The sequence below is a fragment of the Phyllobates terribilis genome, unplaced genomic scaffold, assembly GCF_046119375.1.
Source record: "Phyllobates terribilis strain yellow unplaced genomic scaffold, ASM4611937v1 Scaffold_1__5_contigs__length_1240528914, whole genome shotgun sequence".
Taxonomy (NCBI): domain Eukaryota; kingdom Metazoa; phylum Chordata; class Amphibia; order Anura; family Dendrobatidae; genus Phyllobates; species Phyllobates terribilis.
Window position 1 is genome coordinate 305595326 of NW_027362761.1, and position 26451 is coordinate 305621776.

A 26451-nucleotide genomic window follows, 5' to 3' on the forward strand; every position below is an offset into this window, starting at 1 on the left:
TCGAGTCTCCCGGAATGTGGTTATATGCATCACGTGATTGGGTTACGCTACGTGTGGGTGGGAGGAGCCTTGTGGGACGTCGGTGGAGGAGGGGCGGAGCCTGGGTACGGCTGGTGCAGACGCTTTGCAGGGAGAGCCGGGCAAACATGTTACGTGGGATTTCAGTGTTGTGCAGAGCATGGCGGCCGCACACTGGTGAGCGGAGACTGGGAGAAGTGACCCCGCTGTGTCCTCTGGCCGCCCGCTGACCTCTGTTTCCCCACAGCTCCCCGGGGCTTGCACACCGTATACCAGACTGCGGAGCTGCCGGACACTCACCGCATGCTGCGGGACACATGCAGGGAATTCGCCGAGAAGGAGCTCCAGCCCATAGCTGCCCAGCTGGACCGAGAGCACCGGTACCCGAGGGAACAGGTGACTGCAATGCGGGGCTGCTGCTGCCCTTTCACCCACTGACCGCTGCGTCCTGAGCACTGGCTTCTGGGTAGTTTCCACCAATCACCTGTCCTCCTCACACTTCTTAGCGGCGGTAGAACTACAAGTGCCAGCGTGGACATGCCAGCACCATTCCAAGCTCTGCCCATTTCTGTAAATTCCTTTACCAGCCTGTTAACCTGTCAGCACATTACATATGTAGGCATCGCTGCTGAGGGGAGATGGTGGCGATCTGGGACTTCACTTTCCTTGCTGATCTGGTGTAACTCTAGGACTTCACTTTCTTGTGTAGCCCAGGCTGATTCCTTGTGGATCTAATGTAGATCTAGAACTTTTATTTATTATTTTTTTTTATGTGGTGCTGGTGGATTCCCTGTGGATCTAGAGTGAATCTAGGATTTAGCTTACTTCTGTAGCTCAGGCGGATTCCCTGTGGATCTAGAGTGAATCTAGGATTTAGCTTACTTCTGTAGCTCAGGCGGATTCCCTGTGGATCTAGAGTGAATCTAGGATTTGGCTTTCTTCTGCAGCTCAGGCGGATTCCCTGTGGATCTAGAGTGAATCTAGGATTTGGCTTTCTTCTGCAGCTCAGGCGGATTCCCTGTGGATCTAGAGTGAGCCTAGGATTTAGCTTACTTCAGTAGCTCAGGCGGATTCCCTGTGGATCTAGAGTAAGCTAAATCCTAGGCTCACTTCAGTAGCTGAGGCGGATTCCCTGTGGATCTAGAGTGAATCTAGGATTTGGCTTACTTCTGTAGCTCAGGTGGATTCCCTGTGGATCTAGTGTGAATCTAGGATTTAGCTTACTTCTGTAGCTCAGGTGGATTCCCTGTGGATCTAGTGTGAGTCTAGGATTTAGCTTACTTCTGTAGCTCGGGTGGATTCCCTGTGGATCTAGTGTGAGTCTAGGATTTAGCTTACTTCTGTAGCTCAGGTGGATTCCCTGTGGATCTAGTGTGAATCTAGGATTTAGCTTACTTCTGTAGCTCAGGTGGATTCCCTGTGGATCTAGAGTGAATCTAGAATTTAGCTTACTTCTGTAACTACCCTATAAGAGCTACCTGAACTCATATATTGGAAATAGAGAGTTTTTCTGCCAAAATGAGAAAACATGAGAACTTGTCCTCCCCAAACAAACTATCTTTAGTTGGCGCAAACTGGGTTTATTTCAGAGTGGTGCAGTATTGCATGTAAATAGCAGTGGGGGAGGGGTTGATTTCCATGAAAAATACACAGAATATGTGGAATTAGTTGTGCTTTCGCACTGAATTGCTTGTAGTTCCAGGCACATTTGATTCTTTAGTCCCTTGGGGACATATCCTAAAAGTTGTGCCGCTGGTAACTGTCTCTCAACTCCCCAATGTCTGCGATCGCTCAGCTTGGCCAAGTATGCCCGCCTCCTGGTAGAAATTCTTCTCCTGGGAGGACTAGGGATTTGGAAAGTTCAAATCCAATATGTCCAGTCCTCATATATGCCAATATCTGCCTTTGGGGAAAAATCAGGAGGCTGCCGGCTGAATGGGGTTATCCAGCACCTCTCGCTTCTGCATCGGGAAGTGACAGCCAGTTGACAGATATCCATCAGGCCTTATGTACTTTGCTGTAAGTATCGGTCTTATAAACTACAATAGGACCTGTGCAAAAGACCTGTTAAGTCTGAGAGATGCAGGATAATCCTTTGCATATTCATATTATTGCATAAGATAATGAATGATGGTTGAAACCTCTGTTGGAATTGTAGTGGCTGCCACATTGTTCTCCAACGCTCCTAGAGGCAGCAATAACCAAGGGCTTGCATGGACTAGTGATGTGTTTAATTTTTGGTACATTGAAATTCTCTCTGCAGGTTCAGAAGATGGGACAGATGGGATTACTGTCAGTGGAGGTCCCAGAAGATCTAGGTGGAGCTGGACTTGACTGCTTGGCTTATTCTATTGCAGAAGAAGAAATAAGTCGTGGCTGTGCATCCACCGGAGTCGTCATGAGTGTCAACAATGTGAGATAGAAAGATTTTACAGTGCGGACTTTGTGCCAGTAAATAGGAGATAATGGGGGAGATTTATTCAGACCAGTCCTAATAAATAGCACTCTGGTGTAGAATGCATCTGATTTATTAAGAGCCTGAGCCTTTTAATAAATGGGGCAGATCGCTTGTTGTGTGTGCCAGAAAAAAACAGATCTGTGCCAGCCCCAGGCTGGGGAAGTTCTACACTCGTTGGGCTGTGTATGACAGCTCCTGACACTAAGCTCCATCCACTTATTAGAGTGTGGCGTGTGTGAGCGGTGGAGAAAATGTACAAATTATTGTGTACATGTCATGGACCAAAATTTGCGACTTTATTATTTTTTTTTAACTACATATTTGGTTTTACAGACAAAACACCCACATGACAATCTACTCTGACTGATGGGTGTTTTGCTTTATTCAATGTGCTCCATGTTTGTGAAACAGTGCTACCTAGTCGTAATATATTTATCATCTGTAGCTTTTTGTAGTCCCTTTATTTAGGTCCAATCTTCAAAAACTGCTCTGAAGAGCAGAAAAAGAAGTGGCTTACTCCATTTTGTAGCGGGGACAAGATCGGCTGCTTTGCACTAAGTGAACCAGGTTTGTAAAGTGCTTATGAATAAGGCTGTGCTTGAAATTTTGGGAACCCTTCAGAGATTTCCATATTTCTGTATACAGTTGAGCTCAAACTACATCAGATTTTCACAAAAGTCCTAAAAAGTAAATAGAGAACCACCAAATCAAACAAATGTAGAAAAAATATTAGACTTTTTATTTTTCTTATTAAGGAATATGATCCAATATCACATGTCTGTGAGTGGCAAAAGTATGTGAACCTTTGTTTTCAGTATCTGGTGTTGCCTCCTTGCACAGCAGTAACTGCATATAAACGTTTCAGATAAATGTTGATTAGTCTCCTGCACATTGGCTTGGAGGAATTTTGGCTAAACAACTGTTATTTTGGTGGCTTTTCTCCTATGGACTGCTCGCTTCAGGTCCTTCCACCAAATTTGTACAGTTTTAAGGTCTGGACTTTGATTTGCCCATTCTAAAACTTTTACTATATTCTTCTTTAATCATCTTTTGTGGACTGACTTGTGTGCTTTAGGTTGTTGTCTTGCTGCATGACCCACGTTTTTTTGAGATTCACTTCAAAAACAGATGTCCTGACATTTTCCTTTAGAATTTGTTGATAAAATTCATAATTCATTGTGTCATCAATGATGGCAAGTTGTCCTGGCCTAGATGCAGCAAAACATGCCCAAACCATGATACTGTCACCGTCGTGTTTCACAGATGGTAAGAGGTTTGTTTGCTGTAATGCAATGTTATTATTTCTCCCAACATAACACATGTCATTTAAACCAAATATCTCTATTTTGGTCTCATTTGTCCACAAAACATTGTTTCAACAACCTTCTGGCTTATCTGTGTGAACTTTAGATCAGTGGCTTATTCCTTGCAGCCCAGTTATGCACACAATTGTTGTTCAGTGTCCTCCTGATGTTGGATTCATGAACATTAAGGTTAAGTGCCCACGTAGCGTTTTTGCGGCTTTTTTACGGCTGCGAAAACGCTTGTAAAACAGTCTGCCATGCAAAGCAATGTGAATTCAGATGTGCTGTGCACATGATGCGCTAATTTGCGCGCCATTGAGGAACACTGAAACGCAGCAAACCCGAAGGTATATGTTGATTTGCTGCGTTTCAATTAAATTCAATGGCCGCGAATTTGCAGCGTAATCTCGGTGCGTGTGGTACCCGGGATGAAGATGAGACTACAACTCCTCTTCATCCCGGCTACCACGCGGTGAAAAAAAGAAATAAAAAAGTTAAAAATAAACATGTAAATCTGCATGCGTTTTTTTCTGCCAGAGAGAGGCAAAAACGCTCTGCATCAAATCTGCTACGTGGGCACATAGCGTAACTTCAGCAAATCTGAACAAGGCCTTTAGATGCTTAGAGGCTGCCTTGGGTTCCTTTATGACCTCGTAGTCTATTATAAACCTTTCTATTGGAGTGCTCTTGGTATGTCAAACACTCTTTAAGTGTTAATAATGGTCTTGAATTTCATCCATTTGTACACAATCTGTCTGACTGTGTATTGGTGGAGTCCAAACTGTTTAGAGATTTTGTAACCATTTCCAGCTCAATGAGTGTGAACATCTCTTCCGAAGGTCTCATAAATCTCCTTTGTTTGTGCCGTGATGTACTTCCACAAAGTGTTGTGAAGACCAAACTTTGATAGATCCCTGTTCTTTAAATTTTTAAATAAAATCAGGCCACCCAGTTACCCCTAAATGTCATCCCATTGATTTAAGACATCAGACTTTTAATTTCACCTTGAAATTATCTACTAATCCTAAAAAGGCTCTCATACTGTTCATAGAATCATAGAATGGTAGAGTTGGAAGGGACCTCCTGGGTCATCTGGTCCAACCCCCTGCTCAAAGCAGGATTCACTAAATCATCTCAGACAGATGTCTGTCCAGCCTCTGTTTGAAGACGTCCATTGAAGGGGAACTCACCACCTCTCGTGGCAGCCTGTTCCACTCATTAATCACCCTAACTGTCAAAAAGTTTTTTCTAATATCTAATCTGTGTCTCCTCCCATTTAGTTTCATCCCGTTGCTTCTAGTCTTTCCCTGTGCAAATGAGAATAAAGATGATCCTTCTACAATGTGACAGCCCTTGACATATTTGTAGACAGCTATTAAGTCTCCTCTCAGTCTTCTTTTTTGCAAGCTAAACATTCCCAAATCCTGCAACCGTTCCTCATAGGACATGGTTTGCAGACCAGTCACCATTCTGGTCGCTCTTCTCTGAACTTGTTCCAGTTTGTCTATGTCTTTTTTAAAATGTGGTGCCCAAAACTGTACACAGTATTCCAGATGAGGTCTGACCAAAGAGGAGTAAAGACCGATAATGACTTCACGTGATCTAGACTGTATGCTTCTGTTAATACATCCCAGAATTGTATTTGCCTTTTTTGCTGCTGCATCACACTGTTGACTCATGTTCAGTCTATGATCTATTAGTATACCTAAGTCTTTTTCACATGTACTGTTGCTTAGCTCTATTCCTCCCATTCTGTATATGCTTTTTTCATTTTTATTGCCCAGATGTAGTACTTTGCATTTTTCCCTGTTAAAAACCATTCTGTTGGTTGCTGCCCACTGCTCCAGTTTATTTAGGTCTTTTTGAATCCTCTCTCTCTCTTCTCTAGTATTAGATATCCCTCCTAGCTTTGTGTCATCAGCAAATTTAATCAGTTTACCCTCAATTCCTTCATCTAAATCATTGATGAAGATGTTGAACAATACAGGTCCCAGGACAGAGCCCTGTGGTATCCCACTTGAGACATTCATCCAGCTGGATGTGAAGCCATTTACAACCACCCTTTGAGTCCGATCACTAAGCCAGTTATGAATCCACCTAACAGTTGCCTGGTCCGTTGCATACTTGGTCATTTTTTCAATAAGGATGGTGTGAGATACTTTGTCAAATGCTTTGCTGAAGTCAAGATATACTATATCTACAGCATTTCCCTGATCCACCCAGTCAGTGATTCTGTCATAGAAGGAAATTAAGTTAGTCTGACATGACTTGTTAGTTACAAACCCATGCTGACTCTGGTTAATCACTTCATTCTTATCCAGGTACTTACATACATGATGTTTAATAATTTGTTCAAAGATCTTTCCTGGTATAGAAGTCAGACTCACCGGCCTATAGTTCCCTGGGTCCACCTTCTTCCCCTTGTCACTGAAAGACATGATATTGTATAATTTTCCTCAATAAAAAAGTCAGCCTAATATTTTTGACTGTTGTTTCATTTGGTCTTCTTTTATCTGCTTTAAGGACTTGTGTGAAAATCTGATGTAGTTTTAGGTCAAACTTATGCAGAAATATGGAAAATTCTGAAGTGTTCACAAATTTTCAAGCATTATTGTAAGTTTTCAACACCTGTTTGACTGATTTTCTTAAAAAGTCGAAATGGAGGAAAGCTAAGAGGGCTCAGGTTCATGTACAAGGTAACCACAGTTTAAAAAAACAAAGACTTTTGACTGTAGGGACTAGTCAGAAGTTGGGGATCCAGGTGCAAAGACCCTGTCGATTGCTGAAAGGAAAGAGCAAAATCGCTTACTTTGCTGCTGTTGTCTTTCGATACTTTGTATGGAGTCTTTCTTCAGTATTTGTGTAATTGGAGACCAGTGGCTGATCTCTTCTGCTCCTTTTGTTTTTAAGATCAGTAGGGGCCACAGCAATCTTATATCATACATGTTTAATAAGTCTAAACTTGGAAGTATTCTTGGGCTCATTGTCCATTTTGAAGACTTATTTGTGCCCAAACTTTAACTCCTGTTCCTCTTAATCCATTAGTATGCTTATTTGGTGTTCTAGATGAAGAGATATGGTGATATCATGTTAAAATTTTCCTGTGGGAGACGTTTTTCTTAGCTAGGAAAATATTGGCCCTACGCTAGATGGGTAATTTACATCCATCTCTTCAAGCTTGGATATAGCTGGTAAACTCAATTATACCTTACGAGCAGACAATCTATCAGAATAGAGGCTGCTTGGGGAAATTCAATAAGATTTGGGATGTGTGGAACTCATCTCACCTTACTATAGCAACACATTGATAATGGTCCGGTACCATTATAATAGCTGTAGTAAAGAATACATTGACTCACACTTGATAGTATCATAATTTTATTAACAATGTCAAAATCGCTCTTGGCAGCAGGGTAGTCTTAGTTTTTCCGTTCTTTAAGAATATGATAGTTATGTTGGATGCAGGGCTGTGGAGTCAGAGTTGGTATAAAATGGACCGACTCCAACTCCTAAAATATATAATAAATTGGATGCAGTAGATCAATGCAGCTTGTGGGGAATATTTTTTCATAGGAATTTGGGAAAGTTATGAAATGTCCTATAAATGGCTGTTCTATTCCTGATCTAAGGCTACATTCACACACAGCTTTTTTGCTGCGTTTTTTGAGGATACGTTTTTCAGCTGCAAAAGCAGATCAGCTTTTTAAAAAACTGCATCACCTGAAAGGTGTTTGAGCTCATAGATAATGTTTTCAATAGCAAAAGTAGATTAGAAAAACGCCGAACAAACTGACATGCTCATCCTTTGTGAGGATCTGTTTTTGAGCCCAAAAACGGATCCTCACAAAACGATGTGTCTGAATGTCATATCTTGAAACCCATTGACTTTGCTGGGATGCCCAGAGACACTGCATTTTACTGCAAAAAACGGATCCGCAAAAACGCCGTGTGTGAATCATGGCCGTAGCCAGCGAGGGGCAGGGGGGGAGCTGCCCCCCCCCCCCCCCCTCCCCCAGAAGCAGGGGTGCGTCCCCCAGAAGCAGGGGGACGCACCTATCAAAACTCACTTGTATGCTGCAGTGCTCCCGTCCTGCACTGGCTCCAGACTGCAGGGGGCAATCTCCCCTCCTCTGTCCTGTCTTCTGCCGTCTTCACCAGAGAGAGGAGGGGGAGGGGTGCCTGCCCTGCACAGGATCCGATTCCTGGGCCCCGAGTTGGAGAAAGTGAAAGCACTACTGCTCATCTCTGTCACAGGAAGGTAACTAATGCTAACATTGTAGGTGATTATTATGTGCTGCTCTCTGTACAATGTGTGTGAACTATATGTGCGATGTACTATTTGCTGTCTTTAGCTGTCATCTGTCTATCACACTCTATCCATCCCTCTATCTAGCTATCCATCCCTCTATCTAGCTATCCATCCCTCTATCTAGCTATCCATCCCTCTATCTAGCTATCCATCCCTCTATCTAGCTATCCATCCCTCTATCTAGCTACCCATCCCTCTATCTAGCTATCCATCCCTCTATCTATATATCTTGGTTATTGTATCATAAATTTTTCACTTAAATATAAGCAATATATTTCGGAGTCGTGGAGTCTGAGTCGGTGTAAGGGAAATTGAGGGGTCGCAGGCTTGGCTTACTGACTCCACAGCCCTGGTTGGATGTATTGTATCATTCTGAGTTATGTTTAACCAAACATATATAAATCTGTATAATGAGTCTTTTAATTACTCCTCAATTGTTCCATAAGCCTCGCGAAAGAATATGGATTTGTGGAATTGAAGTTTATACAAACTTGCTGTTTTCTTATAATTATTATGATGCGTGTGTATACGTTATATTGGTTATATACAAAACGTGTACTTTTTTTTTTATTATTATTGCTTTTTAATAAACGAATTTAAAAAAAAAAATGGGGATTATGTCCTTTCAGTAGAATATAGTGCTGCAAACCCTCCAAAGAGTTGGAATTTCTTATTTTTTAATGCAAGCATTCTTTCTCCTTTAACTGAAGTATTGACATTATCTCCAAAGCTGTAGGGGGTTTTAGTAGTTGTTTTTCCAATGTCTAGTTATGGCTATTATTTTTGAGCCATAATTCATTAGTAGACAATATATCTAGAGTTTGGAGGCGGCAAGTATACCAAACAAGAGTAACGCCACTGCTGGATTAGGAGTTAGTGGTACTTACATGAGGTCTGAGCAGAGAGAGATGTTTGTCCTTGTGTATTGGATAAGGGGACAGTCTCACAGAATATGAAATAAACTTCCTCTGTCTGTACAGTTTTTCCAATAAATTAGTGAATGGATTGGAAATACCACATCTTGATGATTTGAATCCATTGTACTGGTTGGTGTACAGGGGCTAAATCATGAAAATGTTGTCACTGCACAAATACTTCTGAACTAAGTTATCACCTCTATTAAGGCCATACTGCTACCAATACCAAGGAGCTATGGGTAATATTTACCTGCACATCAACCGTGGTGAAACATGAGCATTACACTGGCATAAAAATATAACCTAAGCAACTGAATACATAAGGTATAACATAAAGGTATACATGCAAACACGAGAGAGTACCAATTGATTAACAATCGGCATTGTGCTTTGGAGCTAAAATACTGTTCTTGTCATTTTTAGGTAATGGCAGTGATGCAGGGGCTGCAAGTACAGTTGCCAGGCTGGTTGGGGATGAGTGGGTTCTGAATGGAACAAAATCCTGGATTACGAATGCATGGGATGCCTCTGCAGTTGTTGTTTTTGCTACAACAGATAAGTCCATGAAACACAAGGTGAGTGCCCTGTATAAAATAATAAGACTTGTGTTATACTGATATTACACCTTCTATTGTAATGTTTTGCTTGATTGCGAGGCATTAGGTTGATATTACTTCTGACAAAATTAGCAAAAATATATTGTATATTGAGTACAGATGTAGCTTTACTAAAAAGAAACACCCATAAAAATCCGACTCGCCAACAGTAATAAATTGGTACAGTAGTATAATGGAGGATGTGCTGTAAGTTTTCATAAGAATTTGGGAAAGTTATGAAATGTCCTATAAATCTCTGTTCTAGGGGTAGGGCTGGGTTAGGGCTTGGGTTGGGGTTAGGGCTAGAGTTGGGGCTGGGGCTAGGGTTGAAGGTAGGGTTGGGGGTAGGGTTTGGATTTTTTCAAAAGTAAAGAAAAAAAAAATGACAACGATATGGCGACTAGTGTTGAGTGCTCGCTACTTGAGTTTGCATCGGGTGCTCGGGTATGCACAGAGTATGCACTGGCTCCCAAAAAATCAGAATCGAAAGCGATCAAAAAATGTCACGTGCCCGAAAATGGTACCAATAAAAACGTCAACTTGTCACGCAAAAAAACAAGCCCTTACATGACTCTGAACATGAAAAATTTACATGAAAATTTATAGCTCTCAAAATATGGCGATGCAAAAACTAGGGTCGGGGTTTGGGCTAGGGATGGGGTAGGGTTGGGTTAGGATTGGGATTGGGCTTGGGCTAGGGTTTGGATTTTTTCAAAAGTAAAGAAAAAAAATGACAACGATATGGTGACTAGTGTTGAGTACAAGTGAGTGACATGCTCGAGTCTCCGCCCCATATGTTTTGCAGCTGTTATACAGCCAAAAAAAAACTTGCGGGGATTGCCTGCCATGTACGATCGATCCCCGCATGCTTTTCTTTGGGTGTCTAATAACCGTGAAACATGCGGGTGGGGACTCGAGCATGTCACTTGAGCACCCGTGATACATGGTGCATACCAGAGTACCCGATACAAACTCAAGTAAGCGAGCACTTGCTCTCAAGACTAATGACAACTTATTCAATATGGTGACCTAGTGTTATCAAATTCTGGGACGTACTTCTGGTTTCACAATGTTCACTATACCCCTTGATAAAATCCTTGAGGGGTGTAGTTTCCAAAATGGGGGTCACTTGTGGGGGGTTTCCCCTGTTTAGGCACATCAGGGGCTCCCAAAACGCAACATGGCGTCCGCTATTTAATCAAGCAAATTTTATATTCACAAAGTCAAATCGCACTCCTTCCCTTCCAAACCCGGCCATGCACCCAAACAGTGGTTTTTCCCCACATATGGGGTATCTGCATGCTCAGGAGAAACTGCAAAACAAATTTTAGGGTCCATTTTTTCCTGTTACCATTGCGAAAATGAAAAAAAAAAGGGTCTAAAGTAACATTTTTGTGAAAAAAAAAAAATGTTCATTTTTTCCTTCCACATTTCAAAAACTCCTGTAAAGCACCTGAAGGTTTAATAAACTTCCTGAATGTGGTTTTGAGCACCTTGAGGGGTGCAGTTTTTAGAATGGTGTCACTTTTTGGGTATTTTCTGTCATAAAGGCCCCTCAAAGTCACTTCAAATGTGATGTGGTCCCTAAAGAAAAAAAAAAAAAAAGAGGTTTTGTAAATTTTGTTGGAAAAATTAGAAATCACTGGTCAACTTTTAACCCTTACAACTTCCTAACAAAAAAAAAATGTTGGTTCCAAAATTGTGCTGCTGTAAAGTAGACGTGGGAAATGTTATCAACTTTTTTGTGTGACATAACTCTCTGATTTAAGGGCATGAAAATTGCGAAATTTTCGCCAAATTTGCATTTTTTTCACCAATAAACGCAAGTGATATCGAAGAAATTTTACCACTATCATGAAGTACAATATGTCATGAAAAAATAATCTCAGAATCAGTGGGATCCGCTGAAGCGTTCCAGAGTAATTACCTCATAAAGTGACAGTGGTCAGAATTGTAAAAATTGGCCTGGTCATTAACGTGCAAACCACCCTCGGGGGTAAAGGGGTTAACCACTTAACAACATCTGACGTACTAATACGCGTCTGTGCCCTGGGACTTAAGAACCAGACCCGTATTAGTACGTCATGGCGATCGCGCCCGCACACAGGATGTGCGGGCGCGATCGACGCCGGGTGTCAGCTGATAGTATCGGGTGTCAGCTGTGACAATGTGCAGGGAGCGGCCCTGCACCGCTCCCAGCACATTAACCCCCGCGATGCTGCGATCGAAGTCGATCGCAGCATTGCGGGGGCAAGGGGAGGTGATCGCAGATACTCACCTCCTCTTCCGGCTTCCAGCGCTGTCTGCAAAGGCTTCCCGGGTGTTGCCATGACGACCCAATGTCGTTATGACAACATCCGGATCACCAGGCAGCAGGAAGATTGTTTGGACATGCGCAGTGCATCTCCAAACAATCTTCTCCCCGTCCAGCGCTGACAGCCTGCATGACACAGGGATGGTGCTGCATTCCTGTGCCATGCAGGCGATCATAGAAAAAAAAATGAAAGTCTCAGAGTGGGACAGAGTAAAAAAGTGTAAAAACACCCAGAAAGTGGAAAAAAAAAAAAAATAATCCACCAAAAATAAAAATATAATGTACCCATCAATAAATATTATTATAAAAAATAAACAATAAAAGTACACATATTTGGTATCGCCGCGTCCGGAACAACCTGACCTATAAAACTGTCCCACTAGTTAAACCCTTCAGTGAACACGGTAAAAAAAAAAAAAAAAAACGAAGCAAAAAACAATGCTTTATCACCATACCGCCAAACAAAAAATGGAATAACACGCGATCAAAAAGACAAATATAAATAAGAATGGTACCGCTGAAAACGTCATCTCGTCCCGCAAAAAACAAGCCAACATACAGCTCCATCAGCCGAAAAATAAAAGTTATAGCTCTCAGAATAAAGCTATGCTAAAAAATATTTTTTTCTATAAAATTGCTTTTATTATGTAAAAGTGCAAAACATAGAAAACCGATATAAATGTGGTACCGCTGTAAATGTACTGACCCGAAGAATAAAGCTACCTGATCAATTTTACCACACGTGGAACAAAATAAAAAAAAAACACAATTCCTGAATTGTTGGTTTTTGTTTATTCTGCCTCCCAAAAATCGGAATAGAAAGCGATCAAAAAATGTCACGTGCCTGAAAATGGCACCAATAACCACGTCAACTCATCCCGCAAAAAACGAGCCGTCACATGACTGTCTGCCAAAATCTGGAAAAATTATAGCTCTCAAAATATGGCGATGCAAAAACTAGATTTTACAAAAAATGCGTCTTTTAGTGTGTGACAGCTGTCAGTCATAAAAACCCCATATGATTATGGTATTGCTGTAATCACATCGACCCGAAGAATAAAGTCGTCTAATCACTTATACCACACGAGGAACGGCGTCAAAAATAAACTCTTGGGTGAGGATTGGGCTGGGGTTAGGGTTGTGCTAGGGTTAGGGTTGTGCTAGGGTTAGGGTTGTGCTAGGGTTGGGATTTTTTTCAAAAGAAAAAAAGATGACAATATGGCGACTAGTGTTGAGCGCAAGTGCTCGCTACTTGAGTTTGCATCGGGTGCTCTGGTATGCATTGAGTATCGTGGGTATTTGAGTGACATGCTCGAATCTCTGCCCCATAGGCTTCGCGGCCAAAAAAACTTTACAGGGATTGCCTGCCATGCACGAGCGATCCCTGCATGTTTTTTTTTGGGTGTCTAATAACCGTGAAACATGCGGAGCAGGGACTCGAGCATGTCACTCGAGCACACGCTGTACATGGTGCATACCTGAATACCCGATGCAAACTCAAGTAGCGAGCACTTGCGCTCAAGACTAATGACAACTTATTCAATATGATGACCTAATGTAAACAAACTCTGTGTCGTACCTCTGGGTTCAAAATGTTCACTATACACCTTAATAAAATCCTTGAGGGGTATAGTTTCCAAAATGGGGTCACTTGTGGGGGAGCTCCACTGTTTAGGCACATCACGGGCTCTCCAAACGCAACATGGTGTCCGCTAACAATTTGAGCCGACAATTTGTTAGCGGATACCATGTTGCATTTGAAGAGTCCCTGTGTGCCCAAACATTGGAGCTCCCCCACAAGTGACCCCATTTTGGAAAGTAGACCCCCCAAGGCACCTATCTAGATGCATAGTGAGCACTTGGAACCCCCAGGTGCTTCACAAATTGATTCATAAAAATGAAGAAGTGTTTTTTTTTTCTCTTTTTCATTTTTATGAATCAATTTGTGAAGCACCTGGGGGTTCCAAGTGCTCACCATGCATCTAGATAGGTGCCTTGGGGGGGTCTAGTTTCCAAAATGGGGTCACTTGTGGGGAGCTCCAATGTTTGGGCACACAGGGGCTCTCCAAACACAACATGGCGTCCGCTAATTATTCAAGCAAATTTTACAATCAAAAAGTCAAATGGTGCTCCTTCCCTTCCGAGCCCCGCCCAAACAGTGTTTTTTCCTCACATATTGGGTATCTGCGTGCCCAGGGGAAATTGCACAACAAATTTTGGGGTCCATTTTTTCTTGTTACCCCTGTGAAAATAAAAAAAATTGGGTCTAAAGTAACATTTTTGTGAAAAAAGTTAAATGTTCATTTTTTTCTTCCACATTCAAAAAATTCCTGTGAAGCACCTGAAGGGTTAATAAAGTTCTTGAATGTGGTTTTGAGCACCTTGAGGGATGCAGTTTTTAGAATGGTGTCACTTTTGGGTATTTTCTGTCATAAAGACCTCTCAAAGTGACTTCAAATGTGATGTGGTCCCTAAAAAAAATGGGGGAAAAATTAGAAATCGCTGGTCAACTTTTAACCCTTATAGCTCCCTAACAAAAAAAAATTTGGGTTCCAAAATTGTGCTGATGTAAAGTAGACATGTGGGAAATGTTATTTATTAACTCTTTTGTGTGACATATCTCTCGAATTTAAAGGCATAAAAATTCAAATTTTGAAAATTGCAAAATTTTTGCCAAATTTCCGTTTTTTTCACAAATAAACGCAAGTGATATAGAAGAAATTTTACCACAATCATGAAGTACAATATGTCATGAAAAAAACATCTCAGAATCAGGGGGATCCGTTGAAGCGTTCCAGAGTTATTACCTCATAAAGTGACAGTGGTCAGAGTTGTAAAAATTGGCCTGGTCATTAACGTGCAAACCACCCTCGGGGCTTAAGGGGTTAAAGAGTAACCGTTGTTTTAATTTTTATTTCAGAAATCAATAGTGTACATGAAAATAAGCAACTGTGTAATATATCGTATCAGAGAAATCTGCTTCTTTCTCTGACAATATTGATCAGTCACTATCAAAATTTTCCATTCTGAGGTAAAATCTGTATTCATTGAAGACAGACTCTCCCATTACTGAGATAGGAGATGGCAGCTGCTACTGGTGAGATTCTATGTAGATGGGAGGAAGGAGATCTGCCTCTATCTCCTCCTTTCTACACAGAATCTCACCAGTAGCAGCTGCCATCTCCTATCTCAGTAATGGGAGAGACGGTCTTCATTGAATACAGATTTTACCTCAGAATGGAAAATTTTGATAGTGACTGATCAATATTGTCAGAGAAAGAAGCAGATTTCTCTGATGGGCTGTGTGCCCACGATGCGTTTTTTAAGCGTTCCCGCAGTGGCAGAAATGCTTAAAAAACGCATGGTAGAAGGCCTGCCATGTTCCCCAATGATAATCCGCATGTGCTGAGATTTCCGCTGCGGATTATCATTGCGGAAAAAAACGCAGCACTACCAATTATTTTGCGGAAGCACTGATTTTTCGCCGCCATTGACGTGCATTAGATCGCATGGATTACGCATCACTGTATATGTAGATGCGCATTCCATGCGCTCTAATGTGCGGATGGTACCCAGGTCTAGAGGAGAGGAGACGCTCCTCCGGACCTGGGTACAATAGAAAACTGTAAAAAAAAAAAAAAAAAAAAAGAATAAAATAAAAAATAAATATATACTTACCTTCTGGCGGCCCGCGCTGCGCTCCTCCTCGCATGCCGACAGTTCGCGATGTACTGAAGGACCTGCGCTGACGTCATAGTCATGTGACGGTTCACGCGACGCTGACATCGGCAGGTCCTTCAGTGTAGCGCTGCCGGCAGCCGGGACTGAGGGAAACAAGACACCGGGTGCCATCGGAAGGTAAGTATAGATTTATAGATTTATTTTTTTATTTTTTTACATTCTCTCGGGTCGCACTATATAAATTCATGCCATTTGCATGGATTTATATAGTGTGACCTAGTTGTCAAGCACTTTCCAAGTGATGCTAAAATCATTTGGAAAGCGCTTGTCAACCCGCATGCGGAAATGCATGTGAAGAACGCTTCACATCCGCATGTCCCTGGCAGAGAAACGCATGTACAATCCGCATGTATAATCCACATGTACAATCCGCATGCATTTTTTTCTGCCAGGGAGATGCAGAAACGCTCAGGAAAAAATCCTGAGCATTTCTGCATTGTGGGCACATAGCCATACGATATATTACACAGTTGCTTATTTTCATGTACACTATTGATTTATGAAATAAACTTGTAAACAATGGTTACACTTGAAGCAAATAATTCCTTTTGTCTAGTTGTCTAGGAAGGTAATCACTGTAATACATTAAATGACTGCTGTCTTGTGACTGATAACCTTACAGTCTAGGAAAGGTTTCTATGTGCCCACGATCAAGAAATAGCAGCATTTTGGACGCAGCGTATTTTCTTAAAGAGAAGCACAGTGGGCATGGGATTTCTATAAATCCCATCCACTGTCCTTGTATCGTAGAATGCAGCACAGGTGAACTGCGTCCAAAACGCACATACCCGTAATAGAACTGATGTTTGTGAGCATGTGCAGTAGGAGGCTCCAGTGCTGTGACCTGGACATACTGCCAGCTATCTCCCGGTCACCGCAGCCTGATGGACAGCAGTGTATAGCTTCATGTTATCGTCAGCACTCCTGGTGTATTAAGTATTACAGCAGAATATCGACTGGGAGCCCAACTTCCTACTGCACATGCACATAGGCACCTATCCTATGCACATTCTGGACAGGTTTCTTTCATTATAACAATATGGTGGCCATTTTTGTATACTATACTGATTACCTGTATAGATAAAACAAGTGTGATTTGCTTATTAAAGGTATTTAGGAATCTATGCATAACAACCTTTTCTTTATTCATTTTTTCCTATCCCTATTCCCAGAGAATCATTCCCATCAGTATGAGTGGGTTTACCTGGCAGAATACGGTGTTCTTTGCGGGACAAGATGATAATTTTAGTTCTATGTAACTTCTTGATTATACAATTTTTTGCCTGTTTTTTTTTTTTAATGTTATCACGTGTGTTATGTACAAGCTTTGTTTTTTGCTTCAATTTTTGCATAAAACATAATTTTTCGTGACAAAATAGTTTTATTTTGAAAGTCTCCTTCCTGGTCCCATCTTGTAGTAGTGTTCCCCATCCTAGTCCCCTTCTTGTTGGTAGTCATGTGCCTCATCCTAGTCTCCTTCTTTTATTAATGCCCTCATCCTTGTCCCAACTTGTAGTAATTTCCCCCATTCTGGTCCCCTTTTTGTACTAATATACCAATCCTACTCCCCTTCTTGTAATAATTCCCCAATCCTGGTCCCATCTTGTAGTAATTTCCCCCATTTTGATGCCCTTCTTGTAGTAATGTGCCCATCCTGGTCCCATCTTGTAGCAATGTCTCCATCCTTGTCCCCATCTTATAGTAATTTCACCCATCGTACTCCCTTTCTTGTAGTAATGTCCCCATCTTGGTCCCATCTTGAAGCAATTTCCCTCATCTTGGTATCATTTTTTAGTCTTGTGCCCATCCTGGCTTCTGATTGGACGGTGGCTGGTATATATATTGTGCTGCACAGAGCTAGTCTCTGTGCCGTGATACAATTCAATTGAATTTGCGTCCTCTGATGCACAGTCAGCTGAAAACAAGCACTGGCATCCGGTCCCCTGACTCGCTGGATGCGATTGCTTTGGGAGCTCAGGGTCATGGGGGGGCCGCGTGTTTGAGACCCTGCACTAATGAACTGTTTATACTTTGGGTATTTACTTATACATGTAGTCTTAGACATATTTTGTACGTTTACAGGGTATTAGTGCTTTTTTGGTTGAAATGCCAACCCCGGGCCTTTCTCTTGGCAAGAAAGAGGATAAGTTGGGAATCCGAGCATCTTCCACTGCCAATTTGATCTTTGAAGACTGCCGCATACCACGTGAGAATCTCCTAGGACAGACTGGAATGGGCTTCAAAATTGCTATGGTAAAAAGTATTCTTTGTGTATTCACTTATTAAGTTTTATATTTGTTCTAACCTATTCTTTTCTTTCAGCAAACTTTAGATGCTGGGAGGATTAGCATTGCAGCTCAGGCTCTTGGCATTGCTCAGGCCGCTCTGGACTGTGCTGTAGACTATGCAGAGAAAAGGTTTGCATTTGGATCACCAATTACCAAGTTGCAAGCTATTCAGGTACAGAATCGAAATAGCTACTTGATGTATGAGCTTTGTTGCTGTCCATTTTTTTCATCTGTTTATCTCCACCTCTCAGTTTAAGCTGGCGGACATGGCTCTAGCACTGGAAAGTGCAAGGCTCCTGACTTGGAGAGCTGCAATGCTGAAGGATAACAAGAAGCCTTTTACCAAGGTTAATGTCCTCCATCTAGAAGTTTGTACAGCACACTAGCTTATCCTGCCTTGTTATAACATATTTTATTTTACTAGGAAGCTGCAATGGCGAAACTAGCAGCATCTGAGGCTGCTACAAAGATATCACACCAGGTATGTGTAAAGGTTTCAGCTGCTCATAACATACAAGATCCAGAGGATAGAGCGTGCACCAGATATTCCGTCTCAAGGGAAGAGATTGTAATGTGGAAATTGTGGATATATTTGGATATAGAAATAAGTATCCATTTTTTTTTTAACTAACATCATAAGAGCATTTATTAAGTGACTACTCCACCCAGCACATGTATAGAATACCGAGACCATCCGTCCTATACAGCCACAATAAGCAATGATACGTATACTTATGTATGAGCAAAGAATACAGGCAGTCAGTTTATACAGGAATGTTGGGATCAAAATATATTGATGGCCTATTAATGCAAGTCCTGCAGCCTCTTTAATATTTACATAGCATTTTCTGTGTTTGGAGGCTGTGATGGGTACTGCATCATTGTCGCATATGTTTCAATGTAACAACGCTGCAATACCCAGCATAGCTGCTACCTAGAGTACCATAAGTAAATAAAAATTCGGCACTCAGAGGTTGAGCAGTAGAATAGTGAAAATATTTTATTCAGACAATCCAATTGCACAATATAATTGATGTTTCGGACCTTCATCAGAAAGCAACAGATTGCTGTAGATGGAGAATTCCCAGGAAGTGTGGCGCAGAGGGACCGCGATAACAGTCGCATGTGCAATAGCTGAAGGTCCGGAACTTAGTACTGAAACATCAAATGTATTGTTCAATTGGATTGTATGAATAAAATATTTTCACTATTCTACTGCTCAACCAACCCCTGAGTGCTGAGTTTTTTTCTATTTATGTTACGGACTGGATTTCTACTCGGGCACCGCAAGTCTCAGAGTGACGTATAGTACTATATTATTGCTACCTAGAGTACGACATGTTAATGGTGCATTCAAAATACCTCCATTGAAGTAGGACCTTCTGTAGTGAACAGGTAATTACAGTGTATTTTCTGCTGAGAGCCAGCCACCGAGTCTAGGATTCGTATATTCAGAGGTGGATAATTACATTTCCCGAGGCAGGGGCTTGCTCTATTCAATGGAATTTATTGAGACCCTCTGGAGCCAGTGGTCAGTGATGAATATTGGGGTTTTCATCGATCCAATATTTAAGGAAGATATATTTTCGGCAAAGTGGTGAACATGACTCATCTACTTACATCACTGTAAGGCCGACCTAACACCTTCAACTTTAATATCTGTCAGATGGCTGATGCTATCCGTGCCATGTTTCAACCCTATAGAAAAGTAAAATGGTGAAATAGGAAACATGACAACAATATCTCCAGCCTGGGACCTCCAGGGGCAAAGAGGACCTGAAAGTTGTGGATCTCAATCTTTTAAAGACCTAGTACATCCTATGACCCGCCTCCATAAGAACTTAGCAAGGGGAGGAATGTGGGCATAATCTTGATCTAATAAAAATCAGAGTTTGGGTTTTTGTCATTTGTCAGTTCTGAAAGACGCAGTGCTCTGTGGTTCTGTCTGTTGCTCTAAGGAGTTGCTCTGAGTGCTTCCCTCCGCTAAGCTCTGAGCCATTTTCGTGACACAGGTTTAGCACTTTTTATTTTGTTATCCCTTTTATGGAATGTGATTGTATATACCGTATTGTTTTGTTCCCATTTCGTAACATCTTTGTATATTTTTTGTAAACAATGCCCACTTTTCCAGATTAAAGATATAAAATGTAATAGCTCTGTTTCTCTTGCTCTGTAAACCGCACCCCTGAAGTCATATGCTACCTGTCTGGTGACCAATCGGCCTGTATAAATGATTGGTGGTGGGAGCTTTTTTTTTTTTTTTTTGTGGGTTATTGGGAAGCTTGGCAGTGATCGTACCGGAATATATATAATCCATGTGTTGGAATCGGATGTGTACATACTACACTCTCACTGTGAGCTCCCTACTATCCGGCCTAGTAGTGAAAGCAGTCATGGCCTCATCCATCAATGGTCAGCCAATTGCATACTTGTCTTGACAATTGGAGGACGGCTGGGTGCTGGTTCGTGATCAGGCAGGATCTCCCGACTGTGTCCTGACACCAACAATATGTATAAAGATCCAGGTCAGCCTCGAATAATAACTGCTTTTATTAAAGTACACAGGTAGCAACTATATATGAAAAAAAAATTATAAGCATACAAAAGGAGTAAGCACCATGATAGGTGTTAGAACTCATCCCCCCCCTCCACCTTTCGTGGAGGGGGAGCTAATTCAAGGTGGAGTTGGTAATAATATACCCACTCCAGCTTTAAAATGTATATCATTTGTTATTAATGCTGGTTTATCAAATTATTAACTTTAACATGAATTTAGACTTGTTCAGAAATGTTAATACCATAAATGTATTTTATGGTTTTATCAATCAATCAAGGGTGCTAATTATCAAAAAACAGCAATGTTAACATTTTACTACATTGTCAAAATTGACAACATAGCAAAGTGACACTGCAAGTCGGACAATAGTATTTAACCCCTTTACGACCAATAACGGACCTAGCATGTCATAAGCGGGTGTCAGTTCCCTCGTCATGACGTGCTATGCCCGTCATGACTTTGAACTGTCACTATGTGTAAAGCCACTAACAATTCAATGCTGACAGCTGTCAGTGAATTCATTGAGAGGTGTAGTTTGTAAAATGATGTTACTTACGGGGGGGGGGGGGTTCTGCTGTTCTGGCACCTCAGGGGCTCTGCCAATGTAACATGGCACCCTCAAACCATTCCAGCAGACTCTGAACTCCAATATGGCGCTTCTACCTTCTGAGATTTGCACTGTGCCTCAAAAGTACTTTTCCCCCACACATGGGGTATAGGCGCACTCAGGAGAAATTGCACAACTAATTTTGGGATCCATTTTCTCCTGTTACCCTTGTGAAAATAAAAAACTTGGGGCTGAAAGAAAATTTTTGAGGGAAAAATGTGATTTTTGGTTCTACCTCATAGGCATCTGTGAAGCACCTGGAGGTTTAAGAGCTCACCAGACATCCAAGATAAGTTCCTTGAGGGGTCTAGTTTACAAAATGGGGTCACTTGTGGGGGTTTCTACTGTTTAGGCACATTAGGGGATTCTCTAAACGCGACATGTCTTCCTTCCGCTATAGATTCCAGTAAATTTTGCATTCAAAAAGTCAAATGGCGCTCCTTCCCTTGCGAGCTTTACCGTGTGCCCGAACAGTGGCTTTTCTCAACATATGTATATCGGCGTACTCGAGAGAAATTGCAGAACAAATATTGGGGTCCATTTTCTCCTGATACCCTTGTAAAAATAAAAAAAAATGGGTGTAAAGTAACATTTTTGTGAAAAAAGTTAAATGTTCATTTTTTCTTCCACATTGCTTCAGTTCCTATGAAGCACCTGAAGGGTTAATAAACCTCTTGGTTGGGAGCACCTTCAAGGGTGCAGTTTTTAGAATGGTGTCACTTTTGGGTATTTTCTGTCACATAGACCCCTCAGTCACTTCAAATGTGATGTGGTCCCTAACAAAAAAGGTTTTGTAAATTTTATTGGAAAATGAGAAATCGCTGGTCAACTTTTAACTCTTAACTTCCTAACAAAAAAATTGCTTCAAAAATTGTGCTGATGTAAAGCAGACATGGGGGAAATGTTATTTGTTAACTATTTTGTGTGACATAACTCTCTGAATTAAGGGCGTAAAAATTAAAAGTTTGAAAACTGTGAAATATGTCACGAAAAAACAGTCTCAGAATCTGTGGGATCCGTTGAAGCGTTCCAGAGTTATTACCTCATACATGGAAAATAATGTATATGACCAACGCAAATAAGAAAAACCTACAAGGAAATAAAAACGGGTAAACCATGCAAATCCAGTACAATTAAAAAAAAATATTAATATACTAAAAGACAAGAAATTTAAAAATGAGTGACTGCCTCACTGAAGGGAAGGTCAATTATGTGATTACAAATATATAAAATATATGATAATAAAAAGATGCCAGATGAATTGATAAAGTACATGTATGTATATGCCAGGCAGCAATAAATCAATCTGATATTTTGCACATGCAGTTCATCTGAAGTCTAAGGCTATGTGCCCACGTAGCAGATTTGATGCAGAGCGTTTTCGCCTCTCTCTGTTAGAAAAAAACGCATGCAGATTTACATGCGTTTTTTCAGCGTTTTCGCATGAGTTTTTTCAAGCAGTTTTCCAAGTGATTTTGAGCATCACTTGGAAAAGTGCTTGACAAGTTGGTCACACTATATAAATCCATGCAACCTGCATGGATTTATATAGTGTGACCAAGTAATAGTTAAAAAAAAAAGAATAAGAATGGTAAAAAAAAAAAAAAATTATACTCACCTTCCGGTGTCTTCCCGGTGTCAACTCTGCTGCGTCCAGTCTCTTGCAATGCTCGCGCTGTTGTGAAGGACCTGCGGTGACGTCATTGAGTCATGTGATGGGTCACATGACTCGGTGACGTCATGGCAGGTCCTTCACAACAGCGCGAGCATTGCAAGAGACCGGACGGCGTGGACAAAACACCGGGAGGACATCGGAAGGTGAGTATAAACTTTATTTTTTATTTTAAATTCTTTTTTTTTTTTTTTTTTTACAGGTTCTATGGTACCCGGGTCTGGATGAGAGTCTCCTCTTCTCCAGACCCAGGTACCATCCGCACATTAGAACGCGCCAATTACGCAAGTACAGATGCAGTCTTGCGGAATTGGCGCGTTCTAATGCAAGTCAATGGCGGCGATTACGCTGCATGTCCGCAAAATTAATGGACATGCTGCATATTTTTGAGCGCAGCATAAACGCTGCGGAAAAATACGCAGCATGGGCATTGAAAGTGCGGAATTGCATTGGAGACCATGGGGGAATGTTTCCCAAGCATTTACGCTGCGGAAATTCCGCAGCGTAAACGCTTGAAAAACGCATCGTGGGTACACAGCCTCACTCAGTGAAAAAGTGAGCAGGTGTATAAATGTTAAAGGGAACCTGTCAGGTCCTCCATGGCCTCCAACTCAGCAGATTTCCCCTATGCACTAGTAAACTCCCTGTCTAACAAACACTGTATAGTGTTATACAGTTAAATCAATGTTTAAAAAAGCCATCTTCTGAACTTCCGATCATGCGCAGTGCGCCTCTGAAGCCTTTAAGCGTACACCCAGCTACAAAGGCGCAGTGACGCTGCCAAAATGATACTTGAGATTTGCAGGAGCTGGCGATGATATCGGCTCATGCAAATTATGTTATTACGCCCACAGGTACATGATAACATGAAAAGATGGCTGACTACTCTGCGGAAAGTAACACCCTATTGACTAGTCAAAGCTCTAATTAGCATAATAAAAACAGACCTTATAAATGCTTTTTTAAAACATTGATTTAACTGAGTAACATTTTACAGGGCTGACTAGGCAGGGAGTTTAGTCATATGCATGTGAATGCTGCTGGGTTGGAGGACATGGGGACCTGACAGGTTCCCTTTAACAAATGACTAACCTGATGTTGGATGTAACAACTCATGTAAAAAATAATGTGCCCAATTAGGACAAAGTAGACACACCCATAATCAATCTTCCTTCTGGGATGGCATTCGCTCCAGCCTCACACCATAGTCAGTGGGGTGAAGGGTGCATTTCGGTTACATTTCCTGACAAAGGCATAACCTGGTGTTTTTTAGACTTTAGTCCTCACGGCCCCAAAGAGATCGTGGGTTTCCTTAGTATTGCACAGGCGATGGAATTATTATCAAGGTATCAGCAATTGCCACAGGTTCTCTCACCAGTGCAATACTAAGGAAATCCTGAAAACATGATGTGTTGGGGGCTGTGAGGCTTGGAGTCTGGGAAACACTAGTATAACCGAAACGTGAGTCGGGGATGGCTCCATCCACAGGGTCATAATTAATTATGGGTGTGTATACTTTTACCTAATTGGGCTCATTATGTTTTACACAATTTGTTACATCCAAATGGTGGTGATTTATACACCTGCTGACTTTTTTGCTGGGTTAGATTTTTTATATTTTTTGCACATGCAGTTATCGGATTTATTACTGCCCGGAATACCCATGCACTTACTTTTATCTATTTATCACTTCATCTTTTTTTTAGAGTTATCATGCATTTAAATTTTCAGTTCTAGTGATGTCCTTCCCTTCGGCGATGCCGTCACTCATGTGACTCATTTTAAATCTCTTGTCTTTTTGTGCACTAATATCAATAAACTATTTTTTAATTGGTTTTGAGTCACATTTTTTCTTAAAGGCATTTTCCGATTTATTACAGTAATTTGTTACTACTAAAACTACTAATTATTGGCTCTTTATGAAGGAGTCCGAGTGTGGAAATATAGAAGTCAGTTAGAGCCTTGGCTTACCATCTCCACAACCCCTTTTCTTGAATCCTGATACTACAAAGAACCAAAATAAAATTAGAACAGCAATCATACAAATAACAATGAATGAGTCCACTAATAATAATATCTGATGGAATGATACATCAGCACACAGGATATGAACCATATGGAAGTGACCAAGTTCTTGGGTCTGGAAGGGCAAGGCAAGTACTAGAGAGCACAGTTAGATGAAACAATTTACCATTGCAAGAACATGAGTGCCACATCCCTTTCATCGTCTAGGTAGGATATCCCATCAGTATTATGATCCTGGAAAACCATAACATAGTGTATAACTTATGGTATCAATGCTCCAATATTAAGCCTAAAAAAAATTAATAAGTAGTTAAAAACCTGTCTTTTTTTAACCATGAAATATATTTTTCTTATAACTTAAGCAAATAGTTTGAATTGTCATGCATTTTCCATGAAATTATTCAGACTTTCTCACTGCTCAACTCAGATTTTGTATTTATTGATCTTTCCAGGCCATTCAGATTCTTGGTGGCATGGGGTATGTGACAGAGATGCCTGCTGAACGTCATTACAGAGATGCACGAATCACTGAAATCTACGAAGGGACCAGTGAGATCCAAAGACTGGTAATCGCCAACCAACTGCTTAAAGAATATCAGCAATAAATCACCAGAGAAGAAAATAAAAACTTACCAAAATGTCTTAAATCTTGGACAACCACCAAATTTCTTGAAATTTTAATATTTCCAACAAAGCCATCCATCATCGTGCTTATTCAGTGATATAAAATGCTATACTATAAGGTTTTATTACCAGAATTGTACAGAGACTCCCTACCATACTAATTGCACTACTTTAGGAAAACAAATCAGCGAGAACAAGGCAATGACTAAAATGGCTGCAAACATCCAATGGTGTTTTTTTTGTTATTTTTAGCTAAAGCAAGAAGTGGATTGAAAAGGAATAGAAAATGTAATGTAAGGACTTTACACTTCCCCTTTCTTCTGGATCAGCTTCCAACTTTAGTTTAAAAACTCCAAAAAAATAAAAATGTACATTTGACCACCCTGAGCAGAAACAAACAAAAAAATAAATTTTGTTATGCATTTAAATATTAAGTCTAAACTCCAGATATCCCCCAAATTCTGGCTCTGTTTATTTATGTGCTACATATGGAGCATAGGTTTGGTTACCCAAAAGCATTCTGTCTTGTAGCCATAGTTTTCGGAGGGCCATATGTATGACAAATACGTTCTTTTAGCAAATTAAAATTTGAATTTTGTTTCTTAGCCACACACTTCAACATTTTGAGAACAATGTTGACTTTTTAATAAAATGGAATTGCATATGCATGTGGGATTTTTCAGCCTTTTAAGTGAGCATAAATGTAAAGTTTTTGCCAATAACATTTATAGCATGAAAAGGAGGTTTCTCACTGGTGGGACCCCTAATGGTAAGCAAAGAAACAACTTCATTCTCAGGCTTGACATGTCACAAACCTGGATTACTGGAAAAAAAAAAGCCTTAAGTTCACACCTGGCAGAATTTTTCAGTGTTGTACAAAGTTTCATCTTACTTTGCATAAATCATTAGTACAAGCAAATTTAAGAAACTTTGTAATATATCTTTTAAGAGTAATACGGGAGAGACTAGCTCCTTGAGAAGTGATAAGGCAGTAACAGACAGATCCTATTACAACTTAGTC

At 40.9% G+C, this 26451-nt stretch overlaps 1 protein-coding gene across 1 annotated transcript; it reads left to right on the top strand.

The window, feature by feature from the left end:
- The first annotated feature begins 37 nt into the window (after nucleotides 1–37).
- On the top strand, nucleotides 38–26098 carry ACADS (acyl-CoA dehydrogenase short chain). The gene is made up of 10 exons (XM_073673549.1): nucleotides 38–195; nucleotides 266–414; nucleotides 2282–2431; nucleotides 2932–3043; nucleotides 9430–9581; nucleotides 17740–17910; nucleotides 17980–18117; nucleotides 18197–18292; nucleotides 18370–18426; nucleotides 25259–26098. Exons 1-10 carry the CDS (start codon nucleotides 147–149, stop codon nucleotides 25409–25411), a joined length of 1227 nt encoding a protein of 408 aa, XP_073529650.1. The 5' UTR covers nucleotides 38–146; the 3' UTR covers nucleotides 25412–26098.
- Nucleotides 26099–26451: the final 353 nt, after the last annotated feature.

Bases quoted from the DNA above. Each gene is read 5' to 3' on its own strand.
- ACADS (XM_073673549.1), top strand. From the start codon at position 147: ATGTTACGTGGGATTTCAGTGTTGTGCAGAGCATGGCGGCCGCACACT. The intron at 18,118-18,196 runs GTACAGAATCGA...TCCACCTCTCAG, and splicing joins CCAAGTTGCAAGCTATTCAG to TTTAAGCTGGCGGACATGGC. The intron at 18,427-25,258 runs GTATGTGTAAAG...TGATCTTTCCAG, and splicing joins CTACAAAGATATCACACCAG to GCCATTCAGATTCTTGGTGG.